This window comes from Cebus imitator, unplaced genomic scaffold, assembly GCF_001604975.1.
Source record: "Cebus imitator isolate Cc_AM_T3 unplaced genomic scaffold, Cebus_imitator-1.0 Scaffold20, whole genome shotgun sequence".
NCBI lineage: Eukaryota > Metazoa > Chordata > Mammalia > Primates > Cebidae > Cebus > Cebus imitator.
In genome coordinates this window covers 11,177,042-11,189,373 of record NW_016107335.1, presented here as the reverse complement: position 1 = coordinate 11,189,373, position 12,332 = coordinate 11,177,042, and the positions used below count along the sequence as shown (strand labels likewise).

The following is a 12,332-nucleotide window of genomic DNA, read 5'->3' as shown; positions in this document are numbered from 1 at the left end:
TCATAAACACACCACCTAATTCTACTCCTCGGAGTCCACAGTTGAGCTGTGGTCACAGCCAGTAAGTCCTCTTGTCCGGTCCCTTTCCTGTCCCATGTGCCACCTGCCAGCATCTTTTCCTCTGCAATCAACTACCGTAAAAACAGCAATTCCCAAAAACAGTCCTAAAACCAGGATTTCAAACTTGGCAGGAGCTGCCCACATAAACATAAGGCCATCTTCACACTTTCTCCTCACACTTCATGAATAAACATTCCTTTATGCAAATGAGTTGTATATTAACTAACTCCACTAATTTTGATTTAATGTTGAATGGCAAATCGAGTTATTCTGGCAAGACTGCAGAGTACTCAATTCAAAGGGCAGAAATTTTAATAATGGGGAAAAATAAAAATTAGCAGCAGGTCTCCTAAGGCACTATATAATTCCAATACTTTTATTGCAACAGTAGAAAGCGCTCATAAATACGTCTCCATTTACAAGCCCAGGGGTGTTATTTGGAGTCGCATGGTCACATGTACTTACCTGCAATCTTCCACGAGCATCCTTTTGGGTGCTCCGCAGGCACCAGCTAAATCTCCAAAGCTCCCCATCCCCAGACATTAAAAGGTAACGTCGCTGCTTTTCAATAAGTAACAATGAAGTCGTCAGTGGATTAAATGATTTCCGTACATTCTCACCATAAACAATAATCATGTGGCAGCTGCCCTTTGCGAGCACTGCGTGTGCTTATGAATAAATCAAGCCTTACTGATTTACTAAACCAAAACGTTTTACATTTTGCTCCACTAATAAGACCTATAATCCTCCGCAGCACTGAGTGACGCTTTAATGTAGTATGTTCCTTAATACTTTTAATATGAAAGATTAGCCCTGATTAGCTCACAAGCAGGCACCCTGCTCTCTGAACGGCCAATGGGCCACTGAGCCCCAGTCTCTAAACGCGTCCTTATTAACGGAGCTCTCTGCCTGCTGATCGGAATCCCCCGGTGATGACATCTCCTGGAGCTGCCGCCATGCTGTTTCTCCTTCCTTGGACCATTTAACAGAATAATGATGGCTTGCATTAATTCACAGCTTACGTTAATTTAAAATGGCAATACAGGAAAACATGGGACTGCAAAGAGTCCTATGCGCTCTGTAACACTATCATCTAAAATAATAAAACCACTCTCTTTCAGTGCAGTGACTCCAGGTGCCAGAAGACTACTCTGGACAATCCCAAAATGTCCTCAAAGATCTGGAGCTCTGCAACCTCAGCCTGACAAGGAAAGGCATTCTCTCCCTTCTCCCATGAAATAAGGGCAGAATTCCCAAACACTCCCAGGCTGTTATCCACAACTGACTGACTTGACTCAGCTTCCACGGATTACTCAGTTGAGGACTAAAAACTCAGTTCTCTGGTTCCAATGGGGAACTGGGTTCGACAATTCGTCATAGGGGAAAATTCTACCCAGGTACTTACCGTAACTTCCCGACCTAATGACAGTGTCTCCCAATCAGTTAAACTGTCATCACCTCCGACAGTAATTCAGAAACTTGATGTCTGTGCTTAGGACAGACTCTTGGGCTAGATGTTCACGGATCTTCACTCTAAAAGAAACTCCATTCCTTGTGCATTAAATGGGAAAACTAGCACTCACACCCTTCTTCATTTTGTCCTTCACAGAGATCACAAACCAAGGCACTTCGGACTGGAAAGCTCTTTAGAGAGTCTATACCACAACCCCTTCATATTGTCCGGCTAGGTCCCCACCCAAATCTCATCTTGATTTGTAGCTCCCATAATCCTCACATGTCACAAGAGGGACCCAGTGGGAGGTAACGGAATCATGGAAGCAGATTTCTCTCATGTTGGTTTTTGTTTGTTTGTTTTTGAGACAGTCTCACTCTGTAGCCCAGACTGAAATGCAGTGGCATGACCAGCTCACTGCAACCTCCAACTCCCAGATCCCAGTTCGAGCAATTCTCCTGCCTTAGCCTCCCAAGTAGCTGGAATTACAGGCACACACCACCATTCCCAGGCAATTTTTTTATTTTTAGTAAAGACGGGATTTCACCATGTTGGCCATGCTGGTCTTGACTCCTGTCCTCATGATCCGCCCACCTTGGCTTCCCAAAGGGCTGGGAATACAAGCGTAAACCACTGCACCTGGCCTGATCTGATGGTTTTATAAAGGGTAGTTCCCCTGCACACACCCTCTTGCCTGCCACCATGTAAGATGTGACTTTGCTCCACATTTGCCTTCCACCATGACTGTGAGGCCTCCCCAGCCATGTGGAACTGTGAGTCCATTAAACCTCTTTTTCTTTATAAATTACCAGTCTCTGGTATGTCTTTATTAGCAGTGTGAGAACAGACTGATATACCCCTCATCCAAAGATGAGGGCCCCAAGAAGGGGACTCACCCATGGAGCTAAGTTAATGGCAAAGGCAAGGTAAGAACTCAGATCTTGGGCTGCAACCACAGGCCCCTCCCTTTATACCACTCTGACTCCTGGAATAAGTAAAAAAAATCTCCCTCTCACCAAGAAGCCTCCCAAACAGAAACATTATGCATCACAGACTGCTATAACTCCTGTTCATATTCTGCGGTGCCTTTCAAGTTTAACCACAGTAAAGATCGACCAGGTACCGTTGCAGAATTTAAATGGTATCAGCTCTCTAAGACAGGAAAAAAAACACACGAACAAGAATCCTTGTTCAAAAAATAGATTCTACTATTCCCTCTGGAACAACTGCCGCCTGTGGCTACAAAGCAATAATTATTCTGTCCTACAGCAATCAATAAAACCTCTTGCCCCATGATCCTGCTATTTCCTGACTTTGCTCTCCATACTAAAGATTTCCAAGTCATATTGATTACTTACTACATTTTTTTGAGTTCTTTAAAAAATATCACTGAAGAATTCCTCAAATTAGCATACGTTGTTACCAATTGAAAAGACTTTAAATATATCCATCACATTCATGGTTTCCCTTTTTCCAAGGTTTTCTCATTTTTCTTTTTGAACTTGTCATTTTAAGTGTGGCTGTGTCTTGCCTAATAGCACAAAGTCAGTAGGATACAAATGTGATGGTGTTTCCGAGAGTCTGACTGCTGCCCCATTTGTCTTCCGAGGGAGAAGGAAGAACTGATTAATAAACTCCACCGTCTTTCTCAAGAAACAGCATGGATTTTTACCAAGTGAATCCATTAGCTCTTAGAGTATTAAGATTCAAGACCCCAGAACTTGTCTCTAAAACTATTCTCTAGAGAAGCTATTACAAAATGAAACCATCTTACGTGCTTTCCAAGGGCCTTTCAAGACTCAAGTGTCAAACTTGAGTCGTGAGTCATGAATGTGATGGTAAAACCCTCAGCAACGACAGGGCCTGAGGCTCCCGCCCTATCTATGTGCCCCCTCTGTGTGCCCGTCTCCTGGCGCTCCCAAGCGTGCACACGGCCCCCCAGCATAAACATACCTTCCAAGTGTACAGGGGCATAAATGTGTGGCACCTGCGTGCAGAGTTGGGGGTAGGAGGAAAGTTTCTAAATCTCTAACTAGACCTGATATTTCCCCAATATTCCATCAGTATAATTTATCCGTCAAGGCTGATTTATTTCACAACAGATCAGAAATCATAGGTAAATTAATCAAACGTTACCCCATAGCCTCTCACTTCAGTGGCGGTTTTAATTCAAAGGCGGCTCTAACAATGTCACTCAGGACCCATTTAGGCTGGGTCTGGGGCTGAGTGAATCAGACATTACCAAAAGCATGAGCATGCACTGTGCCTCCCGAGGTGTGCCTCCTGATCCTACGATTTGCTTATGCAGAACTGGAGTGGGAACTAAAGATAAAACCTGACTTAATGACAGCTACTGTCCAGCACGCACCTGAATAGAGAGGCTGGAAATCCAGGCTTGCAGTTCCAGAGAGAAGGTACACACGGCACTACTGACAGCAGAAGGAAGGAAGGTGAAGTGGGGCACACACGCTTCCTGCCTTGGTAACAGCAACCGTTCTCTTCCTTGCTATTTCAGACTAACATGTGAGCCGCACTTTCACCTTCTTTACTAGATCACTCAATTACTCGATGAACCTTTACTGCGGATTCCTTAAATACAGCACATGCCAGAGCTGGTGGACACAGGTGAGTGGGCTCACGCCACGCAGCTCACTCTCCGGTTTTTTGCACTCTGTTCAAAAAAACCACCCTAGTGAAAGTACAGCTGCATCTAAATGCCCACCCACTGATGAATGGAGAACAAAATGTGATTGATCCGTGCCAGAGAATATGATTCTGCCTTAAAATGGAAGGAAATTCTGGCTGGTCCAAAGATAGTGAGTTATCTCAATTGATTGTTCACAGTCAGTTACAGATCGAACTCCTTGTTCTACTCTTTCCTCTCTTTACACTACTGCACTTGACTAGTCTTAAAAAAAAAAAAAAAAAAGAAGGAAATTCTGATGCAAGCTACGGTGGGGATGAGCCTTGAGGACACTATGCTTGGGGGACAAGCCAATCACAAAAGGCCACACAGCCTAGGATTCCAGGCATGTAAAATGCCCAGAACAGGGAAATCTACAGAAAGTACATTAGTGATTGCCAGGGGTTTGCCGGGGAGGGGGAGAATGGGGAGTGACTTTGGAGGTGATTAAAAATAATGTTCTGGAATTAGTGATAATGGTTGTACAGCCTCATGAATATACTTAAAAAATCACTGAACTGTACACTTTAAAGTGGTGAATTTTATGGCATGAGAATTAGATCTTAAAAAAAAAAAAAAAGAAGGAAAGTACGACTGCAATCGTGATGAACACTGCAGGGCCACGCAGCCACGTAGTGTAGGCAGGGTGTGACCTGGCCTGTCAACCTCGGTGCAGGAGGAAGAGGAGCTACGCTGACAGCTGTGGGGGAGGAGGACACAGAAAGGAAGGAGGTTCTCGGCATAGGAAAGAGCAGGTGCAAAGATCCAAAGCAGGAAAGACAGAAGGCAGACCTTTTTTCTCTTTCTTCGGAGACAATAAAGGGTCAAAATGTCAGCTAAGCCCATGGTGACGGGTTCGATCCTGACAAACGTCACATAAATGCAACTCTCAACTCCAGCCACTTTTATGATCCCCTTCTTAGCAGGCCATCAATTACACACAACAAAGGGTAGTTAAAAACCGTAGGCCATCCCCAATAATCAGAAAAGCAATATGTCATAACCTAAAAAAAAAAAGAGATAAAGCTCCAATACTGTGAAAGGCTAAGTAGCGCAACTGCTAATACCATGGACCGAATGAACCTGGGGATTTTGCCTCTCCAAGTTTATGCGTCACTTCAAGATGAAAACAGGCAGCCAGCTACAAAGAGGAGAAGAGGACACCACATGTTTGCAAGCTGGTGTCCAGAGCCTGCAAGTATCCCTGCTGCCGTTATCACAAAATAAAACAGAGAGTGCGGTGTTGAGATTCATGTATTAGGCTGCCCTCAATTTTCTCACTTATGGGATCAGACAAATTCCTTCAATGCATTTATCATATGCAGCCCATTCTTTTACAGCAGGCTCTCTCCCCTCAGCACTGCTGGCGGGCTGAGCCTGGTAATCACCGGTTACGGGGCTGCCCTGTGCACTGGGGGTGTTTAGCAGCATTGCTGTCCTCCACCCACTAAATGCCAGGAGCAACTCCAACAGCCCCCGATCAAAAATGATTCCAGACATTGCCAGGTGTCCCCTGGGGTTAGGGTAAAACTGCTGTAGTAGGAAGAGCGGCTTTGTAGCAACCAAATTCACCATGTCTATATGGGTTTCGACCATTCCCTCGAGAGCAATGTCATTTCTCTCATCTGTATGGTTTTCTAAAAGCCAGGCACCCTGAAGCCTCCCAACAAAAAAGATGAAAAGTTATTAGAGACGACTACTTAAGACGCTCTACAAATACTGTTCAAAACGTCGACTTGCTGAAGCAGAAGAAAAGCAACATGGCCAACCGCCAAACAGAAGACTTCAATTCCTGGTGCCCCTTCAGCCTTCCTTTCTTACCCTCCAAAAGCAATTTCAGGATTAGGCGCACTTTCAGTTCCTAAAGGCCAAGGTTGGCTCCACTGTCAGGACCAGCTCCGACATCTGAAAATGCACGGACTTCCCTCCAGCTAAGGAAACCTGTGAGAAACAATTCTAAAAGAGCTGGGAGACCTTGGCACTAAGACCATTAGGGATTCTACGCAGGGTTCTCTCTGCTCCTTGCAAAACTACAGGCATCATGAAGGATGACAGCTTATAAATGGAAGCCTTCGAAACAGGGGCTCACCATCCGGGGGCATCAACACCTTGTTGTTCTGCGTGCACCACCCTACGGGGTGCAAGTCCGCTATGACCACGTCACACCAGAAGTCGGCCCTGCGGTCCTCCCCGTAACCACAGTAGCGCAGAAGCAGCAGCTGTCCACACGTGGTAATGATCGTGGCCACCCAGTACGTGTCTGGGTTGTTCTTATTGGCCACTTCCAATTTCATTCCTGGCTGGAAATTGCTCTGAATGCTGATTTCAACCTTAAGGAATGAGAAATACAGAAAACCCGTTACTATGCTAGACACATACATCCAGAAGATTACAAAAACCACTAAAAAGTATGGCACTTACAAACAATATTCCTGTTGCTCTAAAACAGGAGTACATTTGTCTAAATCAAATACAATAGAAGCCACAAATGTAATGCTAAACATTACATTTGCAGCCAGCCACGTTAAAAAAAAAAGGAATTAATTTAATTCTAACAATATATTTTAACCCAATATGTCCAAAACATTATCATCTCAATATGTAATCAATATAAAAAGCATTAATGAAATGACCAACTTTCTTCTTTTTGAATAAAGCCTCCAGAACCTGGTGTGTATCTACACTCAGAGCACAACCGAATGTCTCAATGTGGACTACACATGCTTCAAGGGCTCACAAGGACCACAGGATAGTGGCTATTCCATGAACAGCACAGCCCTAGAAAATGGATTTGATCTTTAATTAAGGATTACAGTCTATTGATATTTACCGCCACCCCCGCCCCCAGGAAAAGCTTTCCAGCCTGGTGGATCTTAACATTCCAAAGCTGACATATCCACTAACCACAAGCAGCCTGTTGCTTAAAGGAGATGACAGAATTATCAATCACACTTGCATGGGTCTGAGGCTACTTTTCCTTTAAACCTGGCACACAGATCTGGAGACTTCTGCATCCTGAGGGACAGCCTCCAGCTCTGCCCCCCAGGACACTATATTGTGATTAAAAGGGAGGTGGGAGGATTGACTGAATCAAAGAAAATGGGAGTGACTCCCTACAGAGGGAAACTGATAACTTCTCAGCACAGAAAGGAGGGGAAAAAGTTGTGATCAATGTCTCTTTCCCAAACTGCCTAAGACAACTGCCAAATCATCGCAGCATCTTAAGATGTAAATGTTAAATGGCTTTTGTGGGACTGTAACCACGTCGTACACCTGAAAGCTTTGCTATGCTTTAATATTTAGCTCTTGGTTTTACTAAATAGCTACAGTCACATTCAACATGAATTAGTAAATATAGCATGATGAGTATAAAGAGAAATGGGAACATGATCTACCTTTGCACAGTCACAGAAATTTAATAAAAATCTTAAATTCCTTTTGAAAGGACACTTCACCTCCAAAAAGAATAAATGTTGTATTAAAATATGGAATCCAATCGGGCATGGTGGTGCATGCCTGTAATCCCAGCTACTCGAGCGGCTAAGCTTGAGCCCAGGAGTTCGAGGCCAACCTGGGCAACACGGTGAGACCCAGCTCACAGAAAATACATAAATAAAAATGAGGAATCAAAGTTCTGGCTTCCTCATTCAGCCAAGGTGCCAAAAGGAAGAACAGGTTAAGAAAGCGCACGATTTGTTTATGAAACTCAGGATGAATCTTTGTCCTATATGGACAAAGTGAAAAATGTTTCTCAGAGTTACATCTCCATTTCCATTTCCTTTAAAAAAAAAACAATTAAAGACTAAATTTCCAGGGCCCAAGTTCTTAGAACCCATGTGAGTTAGTCTTTTTCCTGCTAATGATATTATATATTATCAATATCTTACACCAAAGCCAAAACCTGATAAAAACTCACTTTTTTTAATTTTCTGGGACTTGCCCACTGCTGGGCATGCTATTTGCATTATTCAAAGAAAGGTTTTTAATGAAAATGGTTTTTTTGGTTAGATCCAAATGTTTTCATGAAATTTACAGTTAGTTCCTCTAATCTGACTCATCTGCCCATGAATAGCTAGAAATCTTTTGTAAGCTTTTTCAAAATCAAAATATTAATTGAACATGTAGCCATTATACCTACTAAGAATATATTTCACTTACTTGTTTAGTTTTCTGGCTCTTTATTTACTCACTCAAACTGACCTTACCTGTGGTCTATTTTCCCTGTAGCTATCCGGGGAAACCAAACCTAACTTCCGGGTCTCCTCCTCCTTCCTAAGAAATTTTGGCTGAATTTCCCTCTTTCCTTTTTGTTTGAGACAGGGTTTCACACTATCCCCCAGGCCAGAGTGCAGCGGCACAATCTCAGCTCACTGCAATCTCCACCTCCTGGGCTCAAGCAACCCTCCCCGCTCAGCCTCCCAAGTAGCTGGGACTCCAGGCACTATGCCCAGCTAATTTTTGTAGAGATGGGATTTTGCCATGTTGCCCAGTCTGGTCTTGAGCTCCTAGACTCAAGTGATCCACCTGCCTCAGCCTCCGAAAGTGCTGGGATTACAGGCGTGAGTTGCCGTGCCTGGCCACAAATTTCCCTCTTTCCAGTGCCCTCCTTCCATTGGGTTCTCTGGCCTTTCCCTTAGATTCCTTCCCTTCCTACCTTCTAGACACAGAGCAGAGGACACAAGCTGCTTTACATACGTGTTTGAATGATGTGTGAGGAGCCGCACTTGCTCCTGTCTCTTCCAAATATTCTCCCCAGTTGAAGCCAGTTTCCTCCAAGCTTGAGCCTTCTTCTGTTAAAAAACAAAAGAACAGAGTATCAGTTCTGGCGTGGAGAACAGAAAGGTGCCGGCCTGCAACTGAAACCAGAAAATCCTTCATTCAAGACACAAGCTAATTCCACAGTTTAGAAGAATATGGCTGCATTTTTTGCAAAGCTTCAGTCCGCTTAGAGGTGTTGACTGAAGACAGGAAAACACAGGCCACTCCACTGTGATCGTACTGACGAAATCAAGAGGGACACTGGGTTCTCTGGGGTGAATAACATGAGGCTTGTTTCAACGCTTATTTGCTACATGTGCATGTATTCACTTGAAATCAGCTTCAGTGGACACCACAGCCTGCAGGGAGGCTGGAGGACAAGGTGAAAGAAGCCATTGAGCACTGAGAAAGGGCTGTGATGTGTATGAAGAACAGCACTAATTGTTCTACAGATAAAGCATGGACTCTGGCATCATTTTAAGGGGAAAAAAAGAAAATGAGGCCCAAAAGAACTGCTAGCGTGCATGGGGCCATCCAGCCAGTCAACAACACAAACCAACCAGCTGCCTGCAGCCCAATGCCCAGCCAGTCCGGGGCTCCCAACTCCAGCCTACTGCGGGGACAGAAACCAACAATTGTGCATCTCCAACCACAAGGAATAAAGAGAAACACCATCAAATGCACAGCAGAGCTCTTAAAATCGTAACTATCTGTGGGGGGGGGGGGGTTGGTTTCTTTTGTTTTTTTGAGAGATGGAGTTTTGCTCTGTTGCCCAGGCTGGAGTGCAGTGGCATGATCCTCAGGTGATCCTTCCCCCTTGGCCTCCCAAAGTGCTGGGATCACAGGCGTGAGTAGATTCCCAAGTAGCTTAGACTACAGGCGTGTGCCACCATGCCCAGCTAATTTTTGTATTTTTTTAGTAGAGATGGGGTTTCACTATATGTCAGCCAGGCTGGTCTCAAACTGCTGACTTCAGGTGATCTGTCCACCTCAGCCTCCCAAAGTGATGGGATTATGGGCGTGAGCCACCGCGCCTGGCCAAAATCAAAACTATTTGAATTTCACAAACCCACATACCCAGGCTTGAAGGAAATCAAACAATTCCCCAAACATTTAAGGCTGTATATAAGATATAACTTGTACAGTCAAAAAGCATAAATAACACATCTTAACATACACACAGCATAAATATGAATGGCGACATTTTAAATGGAAATAATAAGTCATAAACATTATTTGAACCAATTGGCAAGGTCATGATAAGAAAAGAACATACAACAGAAAGAGCTGTCCAAAATGCACACAAGAGTTTCAGAGCTTTAGATTATCTTCCTGCAATAACGTCCAATGGATGCTGATGTTCAACCCATTTATCTTCTAGAAGCAAGAGCCTATGTCACTGGCCAAGAGTAAATACTGCTTTCCCTCTGTGGCTCGTGCAGAACTGATACCTGATCCTATCGGATGGGCCACGGGAAGTGGGATCGAATAAGAATGCCTTCTTTTGGAGACTATCACTACTTTTTGTCTACTTGAAATTTTTATTTTTATTTTTGTTTTTGAGACAGAGAGTCTCGCTCTGTCCTCCAGGCTGGAGTGCAGTGGTGCGATCTCGGCTCACTGCAATCTCTGCCTCGTGGGTTCCGGTGAATCTCCTGTAATCTCGAATAGCTAGGATTATAGGCTTGTGCCACCATGCCCAGCTAATTTTTGTATATTTAGTAGAGATGGGTTTCTCCATGTTAGCCAGGGCTGGTCTTAAATTCCCAACCTCAGGCAATCCTCCTTCCTCAGCCTCCCAAAGTGCTGGGATTACAGGCATGAGCCACCACACCTGGCCTTCTTGAAATTTTTAAATTATTAAGTAGGAAAATTAAGTCTTTCCTAATACTTTGTAAACTCTCAGAAATTGAGGGAAGAGGATCATTTTTGTAAAGTCAAAGAGGCTGAATTGAAAGGCTATCTTAAATTTTTCCTTCTAAGTCCAAGTTGCTTAGAATGGCCTCCTCGACTTTTACTTCGATAAAGTGACTTATATTGAAACATCCAAAAAAGAAAAAGCCATCAGGAGAGAAAACCTTTCCTTGGTGGCTCTCTAACATTCGGTCCCAACGGGGGGCTAAGCAGAAATACGCTTCCTGAAAAAAAAGTCAACGGGTCCTATAGCCTCCGGGGAAGATGAATGACACCAAGATTAGAGCTTCAAAGACACAGTGAAGTGAATTAGTGAGAAAGCAGTCATCTTCTGGAAAACACCACAGGGTGGCACCTGGTGGCTCTGCTGACAATCCCCTGCCTCCCAACAGCACTGGGTACCTCGTACCAAATCTGCTTGCCAATGCACTCATCAGAGGCATCAGCTCAGCACTATGGATCTGCCTCAGCGGCCTGATGCAGTATCTAAGGACAGCAAAACTGCTGCAGAGAAAGTCCAGAGCTTCTTTCCATCCTCCTTGCCTGGCCTCAACTTGAACCAGACCCTCTTGTAGCCCACTGCCTGCCCTAGCCTGTCAGCAACTTCCAGCTCTACAGAGCAGCCATCGCCCTCCCAGGAACATTCTAAGAGTTCTGCTGTGTTTGGGTGTCACCTCTCTGCTACAGGCTTGCTATGGTTTGACTGTGGTCTGTCCTCTCCAAAAGTCATGCTTCAATCTGATCCCCAACGTGGCAGTGTTGGGAGCTGAGGTCTAGTGGGGGTGTCTGGGTCATGGGGGCAGATACTTCATGAATAGATGAATGCCCTCCCTCAGGAGTGAGTTCTGGCTCTTGAAAGAATGGACGAGTTTCCTCGAGAGTGGGTTGTTAAGTCTGGCTTCCTTGGTTTCTCTCTTGCTTCTTCTCGCAATGTGATCTCTCTGCACACACCTGCTCCCCTTCCTCTTTCTGCCAAGAGTGGAAGCAGCCTGAGGCCCTCACAAGATGAAGCCGCCCACCTTAGACTGCAACCACTGTGAGGGGAAGCCATTTATTTCCTGCCCGTTGCTTGCTGGAAAAAGTAAAATAGCAAGAAGCTGAAGTCAGCTGTCAGGTGATTAGCTGATGCCAGTGGCCTTGCCGCAGTGAGGCCTGAGGGCTGGGAAAATAACTCCCCTTCTGTAACTGGTGTCTATGTTATCTATAAACCTTGAGAATGTAGCAGAGGAATATTCTCCCTCTGACCCGGGAACCTGCCCCCAGTCACGTACTCCATGTTTGCACAATCCAGAGCCCCCCTTAGAGTTGCATCTGCCACCAGGTGATTCACTGCCTTTATTCAACTCCTGTAACCCTTCCCTTTTTTCCCTTCCTGCGCACGCCAAATACAAATTAGCAAATCAGTGAAAGCCAAAGACTGTGAGGTCAGCTGCCCAGCCAATGGGCAGTAACACAGCTTCACCT

General features: G+C 44.7%; 1 protein-coding gene across 4 annotated transcripts in view; it reads right to left on the bottom strand.

The window, feature by feature from the left end:
* The window catches only part of SFMBT2 (Scm like with four mbt domains 2), a 245,501-nt gene that overhangs the window by 197,965 nt on the left and 35,204 nt on the right, over positions 1-12,332 (bottom strand). For 2 of the 4 annotated variants that reach the window (XM_017521225.2, XM_017521222.2), the window contains exons 3-4: positions 8,892-8,986; positions 6,286-6,526 (exon numbers count right to left, since the gene is read on the bottom strand). In XM_017521225.2, the coding sequence (XP_017376714.1) occupies positions 6,286-6,526; positions 8,892-8,986 (336 nt within the window). Of the gene's footprint in view, positions 1-6,285; positions 6,527-8,891; positions 8,987-12,332 lie in introns of those variants that run through there. The other 2 variants (XM_017521235.2, XM_037735910.1) reach the window with 2 other exon arrangements.